This window comes from Marmota monax, unplaced genomic scaffold (genome assembly GCF_021218885.2).
Source record: "Marmota monax isolate L192 unplaced genomic scaffold, Marmota_monax_Labrador192_F-V1.1 WCK01_AAM20220418_F8-fsc00027, whole genome shotgun sequence".
Taxonomy (NCBI): Eukaryota; Metazoa; Chordata; class Mammalia; order Rodentia; family Sciuridae; genus Marmota; species Marmota monax.
The window spans coordinates 4,095,001-4,117,500 of record NW_026694617.1 but is presented as its reverse complement, the minus strand read 5'-3'; the positions used below and the strand labels follow the sequence as shown (position 1 = coordinate 4,117,500).

At 33.4% G+C, this 22,500-nt stretch overlaps 1 protein-coding gene across 14 annotated transcripts in view; it reads right to left on the bottom strand.

Annotated features, from left to right (window-relative positions):
* Positions 1–22,500, bottom strand: part of Foxp2 (forkhead box P2) — a 547,259-nt gene that overhangs the window by 7,952 nt on the left and 516,807 nt on the right. For 13 of the 14 annotated variants that reach the window (XM_058572107.1, XM_058572108.1, XM_058572106.1 and 10 more), the window contains one exon: positions 21,622–21,785. In XM_058572107.1, coding sequence (XP_058428090.1) covers positions 21,622–21,785 — 164 coding nt within the window. Of the gene's footprint in view, positions 1–8,098; positions 8,675–21,621; positions 21,786–22,500 lie in introns of those variants that run through there. The other variant, XM_058572115.1, reaches the window with a different exon arrangement.

Here is a 22,500-nt window from a genome sequence, read left to right as displayed (position 1 = left end):
TCTGCCAACAAAGACTGGGTATACCTTTTTCTCCCACAACCTCACCCAGAGATACATTCTTAAGTTAAAAATAGAATAAAATGTCTATCAATGTTGAAAAATGAAAACATAAAACATATATTCCTAGTGATAAGAAACAGACAACATTTGAAACTGAGGTCAAAAGTCAAAGTGAATATTAGACTAAATCAAAAGAACATTTACTTTGTTATTTCTGTAGGGGATTTTAACAAACTGAATATTATCAGCATAAAGACTCAAGTTATAACTTCAAACATTGTAGACTATAACTTAAGAAAAACTGACTATTTGAAAACTTTATTTCATTATTTCTTTATTTCATTATTATATAGCTAGGTGCAGTGGCCCACTCCTATAATCTCACAAACTCAGGAGGCTGAAGCAGGAGGATTGCCAAGTTCAAGCCCAGCCTGGGCAAAATAGTAAGAATTTGTTTCAAAATAACAAAATAAAAATGGTCAGGGATGTAGCTCAGTGACACAGTGCCCCTGGATTAAATTCCCAGGACCTAAAAAATAAATACTTATATAAGTATATGAATATATCATCATATATATCAAAAAATATTTAGACAAAACAAAAAGGACTATAAAATTCTGATTAGTTTATTTTATCTCTAGTTTTATATGGTTCAGTAATATTTTGGTTTAATTAAAAATATCATCTTCCTTTTGATATTCCTAAACCTTATTAGGTTACCTGGGGGCAAGAAGGGTTGGACGGTTCAGTTGCTTTAGCCGTTAGTCTCTTCCTTAGAAACTGAATTGATTCCTTTAAAAGTGAGTGGTGTTGAATGAGATTTCAGAACACTGTAACTGCTATTAGTGAGGTATGTAGGTATAAAGAAAAATATGTAAAAGCCAGTCAGGAAAGCCAATTCTGGGGTGACTGTTTCTAGAAAAGTATTCTGACATTTTCCATGCATGGGCAAAGAACACTAAAATGTCCCAAATGTATCAAGTGACTATCAGCTTTAATCTCTCAATTCTCTGTACAGATTACTCCCTAGGGATAGGTTAGAGACTATGGGAAGTGGCCATTATAGGGCCATTATTGCACACTGTGGGGTAAATCATGAAATTATATTGTCGCCAATACAAATAAAAAGCCAAGAAGAGAGTTTGTCATGGACATTTAATGAAACTGAAGTTACGGTGCTTACATTTTACGTGTCAAAAAAAGTTGTATTAAATCTACAGCATTGTACTACTGATGTAAGGAAAATGATTGTAGTTTGAAGTCTCCAAAGCACTATTTATTGTCCTGTATGACAAATTATAAAGTAAAACCAAAGTTCCTGTAATAATTAATGTTATGAATTAAAGAATACCTTATAGAGCGCTGTACGCACATGACCAATGTGATGATACTATCGTGTGTGATTAATAAACAGTTTGATCTCAGTAAAAGACACCTTAGTTGAAATTCAAAATGTGCAGGTAGGCAAACGTGTGCCACTGGGAAAGGATAAGATCTGTGTGTGCGAGTGTGCCGCACGTGCACCAAAAGTGACTTCAGCGTGGCAAAGGCCTTGAGCAGTAAAAGCTGATTGCAAGGACTGTTTTAAACACAACTGCAACTGTGGTGACTGAAAAAAAAAATTACTGGCTGAACTCAAAAACCACTTTGACTAAATGTTTCACTGAACCAGCCAATACTTTGAGTAAAAGGACTGATGAGCCAAATAGCTATTACAGTATCATGTAGACACGTCTAGAATTTTAAACATTTATTAAATCCAATGTTAATATTCCCAAAGTACCCTCTAAAATATACAAATGAAATGTTCTAATGAGATTACTTGAGAAAGTTCATATTCATTTAATGACTTTTATAAAAAATGACATTTTGATTTAATAATAGTTATAAGTTGAATTGATAATTTTAGATTTTCTCAGTTCAATTTGGAATTCAGAACATTTTAGTGAAAGCTAAACTCTAAGTACTGGAAATAATTAGAATAAACTCCTAAGGTTAATATAACATTACCTTTTTCTAAGTAAGTCTCACGAATGACCTGTGAATATTTAAAACTTTTAAAATTAAATAGCTGAATATTTCTAAACAGATATTGAGCAACTGTTAAGATGTATACATAGATGTTGAGCACAGTTCTAGTGGGTGGCTCTCAAGCCACTTTACATGATTTGGGGCATCCTTTAATTCTAGCTAAAGATTTGACCTCTTATGCAGTGGTCTGTGTGTCTTAGTACCATTAAAACTTTGAAAGAACTTACGCAGTCCCTCTATTCTGTTTCATAATCTCCTGTTCTAAATGTGCAGGTAGGCAAACGTGTGCCACTGGGAAAGGATAAGATCTGTGTGTGCGAGTGTGCCGCACGTGCACCAAAAGTGACTTCAGCGTGGCAAAGGCCTTGAGCAGTAAAAGCTGATTGCAAGGACTGTTTTAAACACAACTGCAACTGTGGTGACTGAAAAAAAAAATTACTGGCTGAACTCAAAAACCACTTTGACTAAATGTTTCACTGAACCAGCCAATACTTTGAGTAAAAGGATGTAATATGTAATATGTAATATCATGTTTATCTGGTTTTTCTCAGTTTACGTTTCTGAGTTTTACTGTGATAAAGAACCTTGTAGGAAAGTTTCAAGTTCATAATAAAGAGGAATAAAAGTGAGGTGTACCGTGAAAACAAAAGCATCTAGAGAACAATTTTTCTAAAAGGATAACTATAAGGGTATGTTCCGTTGTATTCTCAGGAAATTTTAATATGCAAGGGCTTCATTTCATCTTATTTCATGCCCAGTACTAAAATATGGTAGACTTAGGGGATTGAGACAGAATTAAGACAATACACTTCAGCCACTCTCAATTCCTGGCCTTGACTCACCTATGCACAACAGTATTTCTGAATAATAACTTCCATTCCAGACTCAAATCACCATCCTCAAAACATTGTGCTCAATTCCTATTACAAACCATTTTTCATGCTGACTTGGTGTTTCCGCTATTGACTCTGCACATATATACATACAGGCCTCAGCATTTCCCGCTACCCTCTATCCTACATATTCACACTCTATCTACTATTTAGGGCCAATTCATAAATACTGACTCCCAAACACTTTGACCTGCCCAACTTGTTCTGATCTTCTACTTGGAACCTCTAGTGCATTTTTTTACTGATCATTCTGGACTCAAAACAACAGAAACTTTGAATCCTAAAAATGTCTCAAAGATAAAGACTTTTATTCCACATTCCTGTTTTGCAGATCAGAAAACTAGTGACGCTCCAAGTGTCTGAAGGTAGGCAAAGCCTGGATGTGCACAGGTGCTGGCCTCAGAGCACTTCCTGCAACCTTGCTGTGCCTTCTGTCCCACACTGCTGTACTTTCCTCACTCAGCTTTTCCTCTGGTAGGTGCATCCTGTTGTGCTGACTAGATTATGACCTTTACAGTTCAGGACACCTCCACGTACAGCAAGCAGTCAATTCAGGTTGACTGCATATATTATGTACCATCAAGTCATTTAGAGCCTCAATTGTACTAACTCTAAAAGAGAAAATTTCTCCCCAGAATTTAGTATTCTTGTAGTACTCTCCATTCAGAATCGGTGAAGAAGATATCATAGATGAAAGGGGGCAAGCAAACATTTTCCCTTACAGCTACTAAAATAAACTAAACCAAAGTCAACAATTACCAATGCTCAATAGTTAAAAGATCTGACCACCAATATGATGTCTAAAAAGAAATAGAAAGTCACAAGAGAGAGTTGAGAATCGCAGAGAATAAAACTTCTTAGAAGTAACAGTATCGGGGTTGGGGTTGTAGCTCAGTGTTAGCGAGCTTGCCTAGCATGCATGAGGCACTGGGTTCGATTCTCAGCACCACATACAAATAAATAAAATAAAGGTCCATCAACAACTAAAAAATATTTTTTTTTAAAAAAGTTACAGTATCTATCTTATTGATTGGTGACTTTCTTTTCAACAAACATATAATTTTATTATGATTTTCTCATGCTATTAGTGTGTTATCATTTCATATTATCAGTTCTCTCACTTGAGGGACTCAAAGTGTTCCATGTTTTAATTTGCATATTATATGCCAATTTAGAAGAAATGGAATACAGTGAAACTGCAGATCTTTTGTGGATTACAGGGTGAATAGAGAATTAGTCTCTTTTTTGACAATTAGCAATGTCTTTCTCTTCTTGCCCCCAATACAGGATTTGATAGTCATGTAATTAATTCCTTAAGAAAACATTGTCTATAGTGTCATTTTTTTCCAAATTCTTCAAGATACCATGCATTATTATCACTACAGGGTAATCATGTTTTCTGCTAGGAAAAAAAAATGCTCCCATCATAGAAAAGTCCCTATCAGTTTTAACAAAATAAAAGAATTGCCTTAAATAGACTCTCTCTCTTCCAGGCTCTAAATAGACTCTCTCTCTTCCAGGCTCACCAATTCTTCATTATGTAGATCCTCTTCTCAGAATTATCAAAAGGTTTTTAATGATAACAGTATAATTTAGCACAATAAATTTTATGTAGTTAGTATTTTGATTAACTTGTAAGTGTAGCAAAAAGTAATCCTGAATATTTGGTTACCTCATTAATAATTTTTAGTCATGAAGCAGTGGTTAAGCAGTTAAGAACATAACATTTAAGACACAGTGGGTTTTGAGAATGAAATGCTTGGGTTTGAAGCTCTGGACTCTTTTCCTACTAGCTGTGCAATCTTGGTAAGCTTATTTACCTCTCTGTTCCCCATTTCTTTATTCATAGAGCATGGTAAAAAAAAATCTACCTTCCACAACTGTGATGAGGGATAAAAGATCATAAACACACACAACAATTATAGTGCCTGTGTCATACGTGATCGTTTATAACCTCACACAATGATATAATTATATAGTAATATAATTATAAGCTCATATCTTCTGTGGAATAAGATGTGGTATAAATACGTGAATAAATTTTGAAACAGTGTATGAACAACTTAGGTTGCTCTAAAGTATTTTAGTCCCTCTCCCCAAAATGAGATTTTATCATCAGAAAAGTCAAAACAAAGACTATGTGCCACACCACAGATATTATGTGTTAGCATAAAGTAAGACTTAGCTAGATCTCCTTAAAAGAATATTTAAGGTAATAGTAATAAAAGAAACAAAATAACACAACATAGTACTATTGATAAAGGGATTATTTATCAGCACATGCCTGATTACTAAAACACTAAGCCAAAAGCTCAGGTCATTTCTCAAATAATTTTAAAGTCACACAGAAAGTAAATTTCAAAGTGGAAGGGCCATCACTGAAAGTCTTTGTATACAGAATGTCCACATTTATTCTCCTGGGTCATCCATCTGGGGCCTCATCAATAGCTTGTCTTTAAAATCATTAACATACATGCACTGAATGGCCCAAGATTGCATCATATTTATTATGTGTATCAGGGCTTATGAAGTTCTGATAATACACATTTGTTAAGAAAATCAATGTAAAATACATCAATCCAACGATGTAGAAAAAGCATCAATGCAAAAAAAAAATGAGGTAAAAAGTAAAGCATTGATCTCATTTTGACAAGAAAAAACAATAACATATTACCACTATCTTCTCTACCAATCATCAATTTTACAAAAAAAAATGTTATTTACTTTTTACTAAAAAGTATCTCTTATACAAAAATACCTTGAATTTTTAATACTACCAGAGAACTTTTAGTTTAGTACGGGAGAGATAAGTGCTCAGTAAACAACAATTTTGCCAGCTATAAGTGTCTTAGGAGAAGTAGCAATTAAATGATAGAGGAGGAGTTAACCACTGGGAGAGGTTATTTGTCTCTAAGAATCTCAATGCTACAACAGCATTAAAATACATGTATTATCCTAATGGAATTCCTAAAAAGGCAGGCAATAGCAACTTTAGGTGGACACATCTCTCTGTGGACGGTGCAGACACTCATCATGTCATTTCCCTGCTGATGTGGAAATTCTGCACTACTGCCTTCAGCTTCAGGACAGAGGGGTCTGCCCACTAAACTTGTTGGAGCCCTTAATAGTAAACAAAGCAACAGCTGCCTCCAACAAATAGAATTAGTTGTTTCAGGAATGAAATTGGATGATAACATTTGAATGACTCAGTTTAAAGACTTAAAAGAAAGAAAGAAAAAAAAACTTAATACATAGAAAAGAACTAATTGGATTAATGGATTTTTACTGTCTTATCTTTGACATTTTTGAATAAAGAACCTTAAGTAAGCCTATCTTTATTTATCTCAAGGCAGGAGTGTGACGGTTCTGGACTAGATGATCTCCCCAGCCACTTATTTATTTACTGGGCACATACTGTATGCCAGGTATTTTTATCATGACAGACATGAGAGCACAGACTTCACAAGAGGACACACTGCACAGACAGGCACTGGTGGAAGATAAATAGATCTACCTCAGTGACAACTTCAGTAGTTCTTTCAAACCTGGTAAATATGTCACATTTCTTTAAGTGAATATCAGTGTTCAATTTTTCTTTTAAAATTACTTTATACATTTCAGTAAATCACGGATATTTCTTCAAAATGGAATACAGTAATTCATTGTGAATGCTCTAAAAATGATTATGTCCATGAACAAGGAAACTTTAAACTCAACTTCTAATCCTTTTCTATTCCTTTTTTGTGTGACCTATTTACTTGAGAAAAGAAATAATTTATGCTTCCTGCTCAAAGGTGCATAGCCACCTCCTAATCTGATATAATTTATATTTGGGACAATTAGAAAGATGCTTTGAACTTCTCTAAATGATTGTAGGAAAAGACGCATTTAGTGATGGAGACATAATGTCTGTTATTATCTCCCGACAGAAGTACGAAGTCAGTAACTGAAATGGAAGTACTCCTATAAAGATAAAAGTTACTTTTTGTTAGAAGTGAAAGGAAAAAAAAATAATTCCATCCTATCCAATAGACAGGATGTGAAAATCACTGGGTGAGGGCAAATATGGACAATGGTTCCTGTTCTCACAGTTTTTAATGTAATAGGGGAAAACGTACACACAAGTGACTCTGATACAAGACAAACAGACTGATGCCATAGTAGAGAAAGTGGAAAGGGGAGATAAATTCTGACTCTGTGGTTCACAAACGTTGTATGGAGGGAGGTGCTACTTCAGGTAAGCTTGTAAATGCAGGAAATCTTCACTACAGGAGAGAAAGGACATTTTGAGTGGAAATGGGAGAAGTGGCAACTCTTAGATGTGTTTTGGGAACCCTGAGAGTGCATGGGGGTCAAGGGGAAAGAAGTTTGGTAAGCAACAACAACAACAAAAGTGAAGGGAAACAAGGTCAGCCGATGAACAGTGGTGAGCTGCATTTTACCAAGTATACATTTATTCTCTTTCAGCTGAAGGGCTATCGATAGCTTCTGAACTGGGGAATGAAAAGACAGAAGATGCAAGAGGATTATTTTGCAAAGTGTAAAAACCAAGCGTGGAAAAGTGAAAAAAAGTGAAAGTGGTTGGGAGGGTACTAGAAAGCACAGCAAGGTAATGAAGGCTGCGCCAGGCAGCAGGAGTAGAAATGTGGGAGAAGGGAGAAGTTAGATAGAGGCTGAGGAGTAAAAGGCTCTTCAATTTATTGCTCTTAAATTTATATGCACGTGAAATACTTCCTTTTTATATTCAAGGAGACAGGAGGTCCTATATCCAGATCAAAAATAATGAAATTTAAAACTTCATGATTTTTCAGAACTCTTAAGCAATTTTGATCAATTTTCATATTTGTTATCTTTAATCATTCAAGGAGATAGTGGAGCAAATATTAGAAAGCTTGTATATTAGGAAGTGAAGATAGGAAGATACTGAAAATGAATTTCACCAGATACTAGTAGTGGTGACAATCAAAAGAATATTGATAATTGGTCTCTGGAAATTTTATTTACTTGTAATTTTTAGCCTGTGTTCCTCTGTCATTTTAAAGAAAAATATATTTTAAAACACAATTCAGAGAAAGGGATCTAAAAGTGCTGCTATTTTCTAAAAAACAAAAAACAAAAAACAAAACAAAACAAAACATCCATTTCCAGAGAAGACTAACAAAAGAGAAGTAAGCCTTTTTATTTCATTTTTTAATTTTTTAAGATTAAAGTTAAATATATTTTAACTGATAAAGACATACAATTATGTATTTATGGAATAACGTGATGTTCCAATACATGCATACATTGTGTAACATTTAAAACAGGTTAAACATGTCTATCTGCTCATTTACCATTTCTTTATGGTGAACACATTCAAAATCCTTTCTTTCAGCTTTTTGAAATATACAGTATGTTATCATTATCTATAATCACCCTGCTGTGCAATAACACACCAGGGCTTGGTAAGAAGTAAGCTTTTTCAAAGTAGGTAACATACACCCCTGAGTCTTGCTAAGCATTTCTAAATAAATGGTGAAGTTTTTAGACGTTCTTCTACAACATTAATTTGAAGATTAATCAACTTCAATATGTGGTTTCCAAACTCCCACACAATCTCCTCCTGCAGGAATTCCTCTCTAGGAGCTATTAGCTCTTGTCTGAATGCTTCTGAATGAGATCCTGCTTTTGTCACCTTGGCTCATATCCTCTCACTCCGTCTTCTCTTTCCTGGTCTCTGCCTTGTACTAGGTTGAAACACTTAAGATTTTCTGTTTTTATGGGCAAAAAAACAATATCAAATATCAGTAATTTCATGAAGTTCAATTAAAAATTGTTTCATATTCAGCCTTCCCAAAAGTCATACCCTTCATGAAATTGTTTTGATTCCCTGTGTGCATGTGCACACTTACATTTTTGACTTTGCTATCTGTTTGCAACTCTTTGCACCCCTTTGGTTTGGTTTCTACCATCACCATGTATTTATCCCTCTATGAGATTATAACCTCTGTATATGTACAGATCATCTACCATGGTATCTAGTAGAGTATGTTGCACATAGTAGGTTCTCTATATATGTTTATTCAACAAATGACTGTTGAAATTTATATTCCAGTTAATCTTTCAGTTTTATTTATTGCCATCCTCAGTAACAGTATGTACTGTAATGTAGCTAGTCCTCTGCCCAAACTGCAGAGGACTAGCTACATTAATACACTGATTTATTGCCTCAAGAAATGTGTTGCTTCTTTTGTTGTGAAATTTATAAGGACCTAAGGCATCAATGAAGGTAGAAGAAATGTTAATGTCTGCCTGCACCCTAAAGCAAAGTGTCGAATTACAACGGGAAAGTTTATCTTTTTAGATTGTGGTCACACAGTAAATCCCCTGAAGTAATGTAAATTGTATCCACTTTCTCCTTACTTAAGACTAAATAAAAGGTCCTATAAAAACTATTGCTGTTTTTCTTTGGAATAAGAAAATATTATAAAAAAAGTTTTCCCAAACAGAGATGAACAAAATACATATAAGTCAATAGATATTAGATTATAGAATGGCAACAGTGTGTTCTCCTCTTTTCTTACTTAGATATTACCAAATATGAGGATTAAAATATTTATATTTGCATAAGACTCTGGATTCAATCTCTGGCACTGCAATAAAAAATAAATAAAATAAAATAAAATATTTATATATTGTCATCATTTATGGGGAACTCAATGGTACAATGCAAATTTGATCAGGCCTATTTAGAAATGTGATGTTTATTAATACAATGAAGCTAGGGCTCAGGATGTAACTCAGTGGCAGAATACTTACCTTATATGTGCAAACTACTGGGTTCAATCCCCAGGACTTGGGGGGAAGGGGCATGGAGAATACTATAAAACTAATGATAAAAATTTCAAGTCTTTAATTTTATGACAAATGTCAACAAATTCTATAAATAAAAACTTATAATTTATGGACCATGTCTACAATATGGGCAATTTCAAGCAATGTAAAGTTAGTTTTATCAAAGACAAGTCAAAACTAAATGTTAGCTTACAGTAGGAATGCTTTTATGTGGTTCACTCATAAAACCTTATACCCTTTCTTCATATAATTCTATTTATTTGAGGACATTTACAGAACATTTAACATAGTATACCTCTTAAAATAGCAATAAACCTCTTTTTTATAAAGAAATATCATACATCTATTTAAAATTCCTACACAGATAATTTTTAACCTTTTCCTCTTCCTAGCACACCAGAAGGATAGAACATACTTCTATCAGCAACTATAGATCACTGTTATAAAATATGCTATTCCTCAATACTCAAAATGGTATACTTGAAAACAGCATTAGGGCTCTGATGCCTTAATATTATTACAAAAGCTGACTGGATGTTATTTATCCCAATTCAGCAATCTGAATCCAGTAAAATGAATTTATGCATATGTACTCCAAGAAAGTTACTGAATGTAGTGAAGTACATGTAAGCTGTAAACCACATATCTTATTGCCCACCCAGTTTACTACATAGAATTTTTTACTTGATTTTAAATTGTCTTGATCCTTACATCTACTAAGTTTAGTTTGTATTTTTTACCTTTAACTTGCACTGTATATATTAAGTCCAAAACAAAATGCTCATAGTCATACAAATTCTCCTTTTTCTCTTATTTATATCATATTGTTTCAAAATATCAAAATAGACTGAGTATTGCTATGGGCATATGCTTTCATTGATTTTCATAGGTCTTCACTATTTCACAAAATTATATCAACATTTTTATAGTTAAAAGGAAATTCCAGGACAAGATGAGATTTTCTTTTAATTAACTATCCACATTTTTAATTTAGTACTTGGCACCAGGCTGTTGAATGATAATAACTATTGTCATCTAAGCATTTAAAATAATCAATGTATATTATGAACATTTTGAGTCTCAATTTCATATACATTTGAATATAGTTCCATTCAATTACTTCTATTTGTTCAATGGCAAAACCCTCATGTTTACTCCATAAGTATTGTTTTGAAAATATAAAAAGAATTCCAGAATACGAGCACAGAATTCTTTAGGATAGAAAGATTTATTTTCATGAATCTCAGCTGTCATTCTGTTTCCTTTGCATAAATAACTGCTAGTCACTGATACCTTGGAAGACATAATCATGGCAAAGAGAAAAAGCAGTTTAAGTGGGTTTTTTTTTGTTTTTTTTAAGATGAAGTTTCATAGGAGAATTGGTAAAAATAATTGACGTTCATCATTTAAAGATCATATGAAAAATGGAGATTGTAGATATTCAATTTCACTCATTTCCTTTTATAAACTAAAAGGAAATTATATAATTATATTTAAAATTTGATGGTAAATTCATAAAAATGGCAAGTTTATAGTTATCCCCCATTTGTATGAAGTCAGGATAAAATGAGAAACAATTTGTGTTTCTTAAAACCTATGTATTTTCTAGAGGAAAATTTTGTTCTTCTGTTTAGGAAGATTTTAGTTTACTTAACACATCACAGAAGTAAGCTAATAATAATAGTGATATTAAGGTTTTAAATGGAAAAGCTAACTTTCAAAAGAAAACATTTTGTTATTTTTTTTTAAATGAGAACTGATCTTAGGCTAATGTGAATAATTTAAGGTATTTAAAAGGTTTTGAAGAAATTATATCATGCTATTTAAGATTTTATTCTGGTGAAATGAGAGAGTTTCCTACTAAAATTTAGATTTTACAGTATAAATTTAAGCATATGGGGGAAATATTTAATTCTTTTTAGAATCGAATAAAGATATAATTATAAACAGCCAGGAATGAAAAACTAGTGTTCATTTTATCAACTAGATCCATATTAACATAGTTCAAGTTTTCCCCACATTCTTCTCTCTCAAGTTCTTTCACTCTTTTGCAGATTAAAATACATCCGACACAAAAATGCTGGTGTTGGATGCATTGATCTTAGTGCTAAGCTGAATGAATATAACAGAACTGCTACCACCAGGACGGTGGTCAGGATCTTCATTCCAGTTCTACAGAAACAAAATTCTTCCTCTTATCCTTTGATGAAAAGGAAAATACTCCTTCTTGAAGAAATGGGGAACCATGAAAAGATGGTTCACATCTTGGAGTGAGCGGACAATACCTTACTCCATCTGTGCATGTGTGGTTTGCTTTTTCCAGGGTAGCAGTAGAAAATGCCCTACTAAATTCCCCATACCTTTTCTCCCTGGCTAGAAATACACAGAAAAATAAATTTTAATTTTCACTTTAAAGCCAGGATGCAACATCAATCTTATTATATTTAGTAAATCTTATTCTCCTATATTCTAGCTTTTTTTTTTTTTTAAAAAGTGCAGCCATTTAGTTTTTGATTGCAAAGGGATATTATTTTCACATACTTATAACAAAAACTTCCCTTTCCTTTCTAATTAATATTGCCATCCTTGTTTTTTGCAATACTAGTGATTGAACACATGAGGTTATACCACTGAGTCATATCTGCAGAGTTCTTTATTTTATTTTACTTTATTTCATTTTATTTTTTAAGACTTGTTCTCACTAAGCTTCCCAGGCTAGCCATGAATTTGTGATCCTCCTGCCTCAACATTCTCAGAGTACTTGGGATTACAGGCATGAGCCACTAAATTTGGCCCATATTTCATATATTTTTGGAGTGGGGGGTCTACTGGGGATTAAACTCAGGGGCACTCACACACAGAACCACATCCCCAGCCCTATTTTGAATTTTGTTTAGAGACATGGTCTCACTTAGTTGCTTAGCACCTCACTTTTGCTAAGGCTGACTTTGAACTCCCTGTCCTCCTATCTCAGCCTCTGGAGCTGCTGAGATTACAGGCATGTGTCACCATGCCCAACTCATATTTCATTCTTAATGATACAGTTTATAATTCTAACATCTTATAGATTGGACTCTGAAGTAGAGTTTCAAAATTTCACTTAAAGTTGATAAAAATTCTAAGAAATATAACATAAATGTGGGTTAAGGTTATATAACATCATTTTGTAATTGCATGCATATAATCTATAACAAAATTTTTCTAACTTCCTGAACTTGCTTTCAACATTATATTGAAATTTATTCAAATTTATGCAACACTGTTTAACAATTGGATTTTACACGATTTAAGAGTTTACTGCCAAATGATTTCAGACAGTTTTGCTGCAGCATCAATTAAAAAAGATTAAAACACAAGAAAATTCTTTAAAATTTACCATACTTTTGGAGTTTATAAAATTGATAGCTGTGACCAAAACAGCTATAATGGATTAAAAACAAAAATGCAACTACTTTGATCATTAATGAGTGCAAATGTATTGCTCACAATCTCAGACTCAAGCTTATTGTTCACTTAGTACAATTGGTACCATTCCATATTCTGCCTCATTGTGTTTCTGCCTTGTTCCTTGGACCAAGTTTCAGTCAGTAAGGGGATGGGTATATGTCCCAGTGTCTGTCTAATTCTGTTTGACAACTTGAAGATCTTCCTCTCAATGTCCTAAGTTGGTCTCTATGCTACACCTATCCCTCTCGGATGTGGCTCATCTATTCTTCTGTACTGTTACCTGTGACTACTTACCACCCTGCCCCAGTTAGACACTGCCCACTCACAGCTGGCTCTTGGTGAAGCTCTCTCGTGGGATATCTTTATAGAGACTGTTTTCTACCAGTTATGTATGGTTCATGTCACTATGTCTATCTAACTCTGAGACTGGCTCTTCTGTTGGATTACTTTGCTCAGATGAAATCACAGGACTGATTCAAATTGTAGTTTTCTCCTGAACTATGCCTGGTTAACTCAGTTCTAAATATGAGAATGGAGTTGGAAGTAAAAACAATATATACCTGTTAATCTAAATCTAGTGCATTACCCCCTTCTCTGGTTTGCTAATTAACAAAAGTGGTCTTAGATTCACTTTTGCAAGCATAATTTTATCTGTAGTAAGATAATATTGTGTGACCCATGATTCCTAATCTTATGCGTTTAAGTGTCTTGGGGATATCACTCCATTTTTGGTCTTCAAAGATGAAGACTAAAGTAAAGAATGGAAATTTTCACAAGTTATGTTAAGCTAGTTGATCATCTGTTGCCTATATAAATTATACTAATGCTTAGGTAAATTAATTATATCCTAATGATAGAAGCTACTTATGGAATACTTACAAATCCTGTGCTTACTGTGTTTACTGGTGTCAAAATGTTCAAGTATAATGAATGGTAAACTTGAAATCCTGCCAAAGTTGTCAAATATATGTCCACTTCTCAAGCCCTGTCTCAAAAGCTGAAGTCAAAATTCCATATGCATATGTAAAATATCCACAGAAGTAGAAAAATGAATACAATATTCATTCTTTAACAATTTAGTCAAACTATGCTTTGACCCTCAGAGGCAGGAAATTTCTAAGGCTCAACTAATGTCAGTGTAAATGAAGATGTGTGTTCTAACAAAGTAGCTTCTTTAGATATAAAACAGAAGCAGTGAGCTACAATACTGTCAGCTAAAGTTGTCTGACACACTTTGCCTAAATTGTGGGATTTCACACCACGGATGTCACATAGCATCTGTATAGTTCTATAAAAATCCTTCAAAACCCTATAGGAACCCACAAATTTCTACAATTGGCACGGTGGGGATATAACACATTTTAGCTGAAGGTACTGTACCTCTGGGAGGATCTTTTTATTAAGAGGAACTAGAATGAGTTGTAAGTGCCACATATGGGGACTGGAATAATGTAAAAAAGAACAGCAGCTACTGATCCACACTTGTAGCACTTTAAAAAAGGGACGAGACGATAAAGAGCTAGCATCATCGTAAGCTCTGTACAATCACTTTGCAAAGCGATCTCAAAGCTAACTAGCAAAGTTAATGAAAAAGTTTAGAGATTAAATAAAAATGGAATTAAATCAGAAGAAAAATTATAAAAGGCCCAGAAAGGTTAGGGGGAGAAAAAAAAATAAATTAAAGGTAACTGGAAAAGTGTTAATGAGAAAATCTGTGACAACATATGTGAGGCCAAAGACTGCTTTTATGTTTAGAACTTCATAACGCCACATAATGATCCAAAACATCAGCAAAAATAGTACAGGCTTAACAGGAATGAAAACAATAAGAGAGAGAGCATTCCACTTGCTCAAGTTGTCAGTCACTTTCAACTGCTTTCCTCTGAAACACAGAGCCACGCCAATTTCTAATGCTTTTGTCCACAGAGAGAGATCTAAGATCTGTAGGGATTTTATATAAAATATCACCAACCAAAGGTGTAGGATCTGCAAATTCTACATGTGCCTGCAAACAGCACTTTAAATTTTAAGGCAGTCAATGAGACTAGAAGCAAGAAAGGTAATATTATATTTTATTTTCACTATGTTTTATGACAATTCACAGTTTAGATTTTCAGTCCTATTTTACAAAAATAGAGTCTCATAGTCACTTTTAGCTGCCTTTGGGGGCAGACTATTATTGACCAGAGAGGTTAAAGCATAATTTTGGAATTACTTTGTTACTGAGACACTCAAGAAGCAAAGGATATTGCCAAGATGCCTGGGACATGTGGTATACAGAAAGTTTGTGGGCCTGTAGAACATGCCTTCAACACACTGATCAAATCGATGATAGATATTATCTCGATTGCAATACTGAAAAAGTACTACACTGCTCCTTTTCTATGATGCCTTTTATTTCCTTACCCTAAAGATTTGGCTTCTAAGGACCCAACAAATTTACCTTCTACTCTTACACACAGCATCATAACATTCTCTACAGAAGATCATCAACTCAGACTTTAACTATTTGCCTTAATAATAAGAAAAAAATAATCATCACTTGTAACTCATATAGAATATTTAGCAAGTAGAACTCTGAAATGACATGGAGGCTTAGGGAATGACACATAAGAGACGATCTAAAAGCTCAACAGTAGGAGACTCTAATAATCAGAAGGAGGACAGCATGCCAATGGGAGGCTCTGTGCGCAAAGGCCTCAATACAAAACCAGCTTGGAAGAACATTCATTTTGATCTCTAGAAACAAAATTTGGAAATATAAAATGAGAATCTCATTTAACATTTTACAAGCGATGTAAGAAGGCAAACCTGAGCCAACTTACTGAGAGTGAGGAGAAACCATTGCTTCATAAAAAGAAACAGAGCTGAGCTGAAGATGGTGGGTTTATCATTAAACTCCTCTTTTTAACCTCAGATTAGGAAGGAGCAAGGGACTGGACTGATTGTTTTAGTGTGAGTTCACTTTGCAGGTCTAGTCCAAATGTTTTCTCCTATTTTCACCCACTTAACACATGGGAGAAGAAAATAAGTTTAAATTATATCCACCTAAACACAACATGGATTCTAACTTTAAATACTTTTTAAAGAAGTAAATGTCTACATAAAATAGGAAGAATGAAAGAAATTTTAATCCTTATTCTTAGGAACTCTGAAAAAAACTGGACAATAGGGAATAACAGGTGTAGAGGTACAAGTGGGAGGAGTGTTGTAAATTACAATGATACACAGCTCAGATTCTTAAAAGAAGTTTCCTTTAGTTTAGACAAATGAATAATTCTGCAACTCTGAAGAGCAGCAGAAAATAAAGATTAAAAAAATCAGGTATTCATTTTGAAGCATCAAGTAGCTGATTGAAGAGTCAAACAAGTTTCAAAAACTACTATGTATACAATGCCACCTGGATTTAACCTTTCCAACTTTTTCCTAAAATCCTCTTAAACATTCAACTGACATTTGTATTGAAAGATTTCAATAACTTTTTTTTCTTTTAATTCATTTTAAATGAAATAGATAAAATTTAACAACGTCTGGTAGGATAATCACAACTGAAGTCAGAGGACCTGCTAAGTCCTATTCACATAAATTTGAACAATTACAGAATGCATATTAATTAAATAATTAAAACTGAAACTTAAAATCATATTGTATCAATGTCTAGAAAAATATCTTAGTCTCTCATAAAGAAGAACATTATGAGGGAGGGGAATGGGAATACGAAAGACAGTAGAATGAATCGAACATAATATCCCTGTGTTCATATATGAATAAACAACCATATCATACACAACCACTAAAATGGAAAGTTATATTCCATGTATGTATGTCAAAATACATTCACAGTCATATACAACTAAAAAGAACAAATAAAAAAAAAATTAAAAAGAGACAGACGTTATGTTTAGTTGTTTTTCCTAAAAATCTCCCTTGTTCTTCCTTTTTCAGAATTCTGGGAGAATCATGGATTTTATTCTTGTGGGTCTTTACTATGTGAATTCAAAATCTTTCTAATTACCTGTCATCTCCAATTTGATTCTTCATATTCAGTATCATACCTTTATTGAACACTTACTCAGTATACTAGAATGTGTTAGGGCTTTCATATAATATAGTGTGCCCAAAACATTGTCTGTTCTTAAGGGACACACCATTAAGTTATGGATGTCCGCAAAATGAGCATGCAGGTATGGATGAATTCTTGTTTGCCAAGACACACACGTGTTAATTCCAAATAATGGTGTAAGGAACAAGTAAGTCTCCTGGAATTGTGGAGCAAAGTACAGGTCCTCACAGAAAAATTACTCTGAAAGCCTCTTTGGAAGTAGGACCAGTATAGTAAGAAAAGGTGGAGTTTACACAGAAAAAAGTGGAGGAGAGGCAGATAAAAAAAAAAAAAGGAAGAAAGGCAAATAGTATACAACAAAGTAAATTCACAAGCTTAGCAAAAGCTTTCATTCAGGGCTCTGTAAAAGCAAAAACTGAAATGAAAGGCAAGTATTAAAATATAGTGTAAAATCTGGATGATAATCTAGAGTCTCGTGCTCTGCAAAAGTAATTTATAAAAAGCACTAGTTCTCTTTGATTCAATGTTCCTAATTCTTCATAACATCTTTCCTACCAAACTCAGGTGTATACGTCCATTTTCAACCACGTGGAATTTTACTATAATGGAGTTGAATATTAAGACCTAAGAATATTTAAGTACTTTGATTCCACAGTTAAAATTCTGAACCCATTATTTTCCCTCTTTGAGCCTCTCCTTGGTGTGTCCTCTGTTTCTTTGTGGGCTTTTAGAGTGGCTATGATTTTCCCTCATTTTCCTCTTTATCCCCAGCTTTAAGTCAGTTATTTAGTTGGCATTTCTTTTCATAGCACTTCTTGTTTCAACTGTTTTCCACTTCAAGTCTTATACTTAAGCCAGATACTCTATTCTGCAAGTATTAATCTTCTGCTTCCAGTTCCTCCAGAATATCCAGAATATCTTACTATACATAACTTCTATAAGTCATGACTCTTTCAGTACAATTTCAGATGATTACATTTCTTATTGTATAACTTTCATTGTATCAAACTCAAGTTCATAACATTAACAAACTCATTAACTAAAACATCATGGTTTGATATTTAAGTCACTGACTAAATGTGAGTGCATAGTCAGGCATCACCTTCATGTATTCTCAAATCTATTTCTCTTTATGCATTTCAATTTCTATAAAACCTATTTCTCCCTCTTTTCTAGGCACATATCATGAATTCTGATTCTGGGTTAGGACTGTTCTCCCTGTTTGAACTGTTCATTGCCTACAACTTCGGATAACATTTTCTTATCTCAAAAATCCATTAATCTACTGACTCTGAGTAATATGCTCCCTATTATAAATTCCTCTGTCATATTGTTTCACTGCTATTAATCTGTTAACTTCCTGAATTATAAGAGGAGGTAGAAAGGAAAGGGATTACCTAGAAAACGGACCACAAATTTATGGACTGCATGAAAAGATATTAAAACACTAAACGCAAAACATGTTTGTACTGTTTATAGTTTCATTTGTAGTAACAATGGCATATTACAAGAAGTAACGTAAGTCAGCACCTAGGAACACAGGACCATGGGGCACAAAGAGCAATTAGTATTATCCAGGCACTCATTTCATCTGTAAGAATCTTATGAGGTAAGTTCTACTACTTACCTCATTTTCAGCTGAGAAAACTGAGGAAAGAAAGGTTAAGTAACTTGCTCACTTCTATTTAGCTATTAAATTAGGAATCTGGAACTGGAATGCTGACAATCTGGCACCAGAGCCCATGCACTGAAACCACCATAGTCAACAGAGTATTGACTATGACTATTTATTGACTATCACTACTGACTATTGACCATGTTTTTAATTCTATCAGTAGAACAAACATCCTGTAAGACATGTACCATGATTTCATTTCAGGACATAAATATATGCTATTTAAATGTTCCATCACAGTTTTTCACTTCTGTTTAATTTCCAAAGTACTTTTGAACTGTATTTAATTATATGCAACTAATTTGAACTCAGAGAATTTGATCAATATTTTTTCTTTGCCTCATAATGCACACAAAATGGCTTAAGATTATTTAAGTACAAGCATCTTGAAACTATACAGATGAAGATACAGAACACTGAACTGATGTTCCATAAATATTTGACACTTAACATACAAAAAGTTAATGATAATAGCAGAAACAGAGTGAAAGAATGAATGTTGACTCAATATTTTGCAAGTTAATTAAGAATTTGATTTTAATTTATGTTACTTAGACCAAGACAAGATTTGGGCTCTCTCTAATTTTCTTTTCTGAAATCTATTTCCAATGAGCCAAGAAACCTTTCTTTTTATCTTCAGAAGATATAAATAAACATTTTTTTCATATACACTAACTCATATAAGCATAAAATGTATGATGTATTAACTATGAACATTTAAATTTTATAAACCCAGAGCAGCAGTACATCAGGCATTAAATATACAATTTTTATATATTGTTTTACACATACTATTATTTCTCTGAGATATTTCATGATTAAAGTTTAATTAAATTAATAATAAAATGAAAAATCTGAAATAGCAATTGCCAAATGAAAAATACTACTAATCTAACAATGCCATAACTTAGCCCAATTATTATTTCAGGTTTTAAAATATAGTATTTAATAAACTATTTTATTAAATCATTAATTTTTTTATTTTAATCTTCCTAGCACTGGACAATTACCTAAAGAAAGTATTTCTTTACTTATTTTCTGCATGTGGTTTGCCACGACCTCTGCCTACTGCACAGGAGCAAGGGGAGGTGCACCATGGTTACTGCACATGTCTATTTTAAATGTCTTTCATTTCTCTGAAATAGGGCTTTTTCTAAAGGAGGAAAACAGGATCTAACTCTTGTTTGCTCTTTAAAGTTTTATTGTTTTAGCATTTTGTACAGGGAGTGAGCATTAGCATACTCAGGAGAACTGCTGAAAGTAAAAGGCCTCCAGCTACCCACTGCATGGCTGATAGGATAAAGCAGGGATATAAAAACTTTTGTCTGATTGCTCACTTCCCTTGTTTTAGAGTACTGCTACTCTCAAGAGCATATATTCATGTTCTTTTTACTTCGAGTTTTATTACTCCTTTTGTATTATTTAATACATCTAAAGACACTTCCAAAAGACAAATTTTTCCATTTTGGAAAAGTAATGGTTTGGAACCTGATGAAACACATTAAGGTTCACAGTCTGTTTTGCACAAAGGTGATAGAGTAAAGGTGCTAAAGAGCAATTAAGCATATGATCTTAGAGACATTAATATGTCAAATAGAATGAAAATGTTTTTAAAAAGTCAACAAAAACAATATTAAATGGTCACATGAAAAGATCATATTTTGTATTTCTCTGTCGTGTCTTTGACCAGATATTTAATGCAAAAATAAATAAATCAAAAGAGGAAGGAAATATCAGTGAGAGAAAGGACTAATCCTACATCACGAACTTGAAGTTAGACTTATATTATGCTTAATTGTAGGAGATATGGACATAAGTTACAACTCATCCCGACCACTGAATGGTGTGTACATTTCATTATTCAGATTCTAATATTTTTCCCTGAAATTCCAGGATCTACCAGGGTCAGTACTTTTCAGTAAACAAGAAACTGATATTCTTGACACTATTGAATAAGATCAGGCATTTTTAAAAGTGTCATACACATTTCTGAAATCCACAATACATCAATTTTTAATACTTCCACTCTCTCAGCTCCATTAAAAAGATGGTAGGAGAAAGATTTTAGAGTAATTAATGATATAGTTAGCTGCTAAATATTAATAGGAACCGTAGTCTTGCATAAAATATAACATATAAACCTTGCCAATACAGACGCACCAGTAATTAAAGTTGAATATGTAATTACACTGATTTATAAGACAGGCAAAAAGTTACACTTTACTAGCTTCTATGTAAACTGTGGGTAACAGTTAAACTTTGCATTTTACGGTTTATAAAAATGGGCAATGTCTTGACTACAGTTCATAAATGGTTTAGAGTCCTGTAATAGTAGTAAAAATTATGATAACTTATTCTATCATGAATATTCTTATTGCACCACACAAACCAAACTGTGATAATGACCCATAAGACATAGATTCATCTTAGACACTATGCCCAGAGAATGTTACTAGTAGTAAGAATTTGTGGAGGACTGCTAGAACAATAATACAGGATGTTTGAGAGAATCTATAAGATGCATTAAAGCTGATTTGGGTACATTTTTTTCATCTTATGAGCACAATACAATTTACCTTCACTTCAACTTGTACTTTTTTACTTTAGAAAAAAAAAATAAATTTTAGAAGCATATGAATACATTTTCTTCCCCTTAGGGAGTCTGTTTACCAACTTACATGTGTGGCTGAGGTGAGCAGCCCGGACTGCTGTTCCCATTGCTGTCGATGTGGTCCAGGGAACCATTGAGGTCTTCATGGACTGCCTGCAGGAGGCCACTGGATGCATTATTGATCAGTCCAGGGTTACTTAGCAAAGGTAAACTGCTCTCTGCCAAGGCAGCCTAGTGAAATGGAGAGGGTATAAGATAGCTTTTAAGATGCTCTTCAAAGTAATTTTAAAAGCATATATCTTCTTTTAGAAGTATTCAAATAAAATGTATGGGAAAAACAAAAAATCCTAATTGGCCACCAGTGGCAAAGAAATCAAGAGTGATATGAACATATAAACAATAGTTCTAGTAGCAAACTTTCTCACTCATGTTTTAACCTTCCACATAATAAAATGTTGAATCATTGCATGTTGTGAAATACTCCAGGATAATATAAGCAGTTGCTCTGCTTTTTAAAAATGACCAGAAGTTAACTCAAAATAAAGAAGTCCTGACATTTGCCTTCTCTGCATAAAAATTATATATTATAATTAAACTTTAAAGTTTTTGCCACAAGCACCATGTTCCCCAACACTATGATGTGAAATCATTTATGACAGCCTGGATAAATATTAATGCATAGCCACATGCATTTGCAAAAGCTTCTATCAATCTAGCATTTGCAGGAAAACCGAGTGTTCCAGATTTTGCCACAGGGTGTCCTTCTTGCTTCTTCACATCAAAAGTAGCTTGAATTAGAACCAGTGCTTTTCACAGTACTAGGTACTACAACTTATTTGGATGATGATAAACTATTAAGAACAATCACAAGCCCACCTAAATGCAAAGCATGCAAACAAAAAAAAAAAAAAAGAAAGAAAGCAAAACATTCAAATGGAAGAGTGCA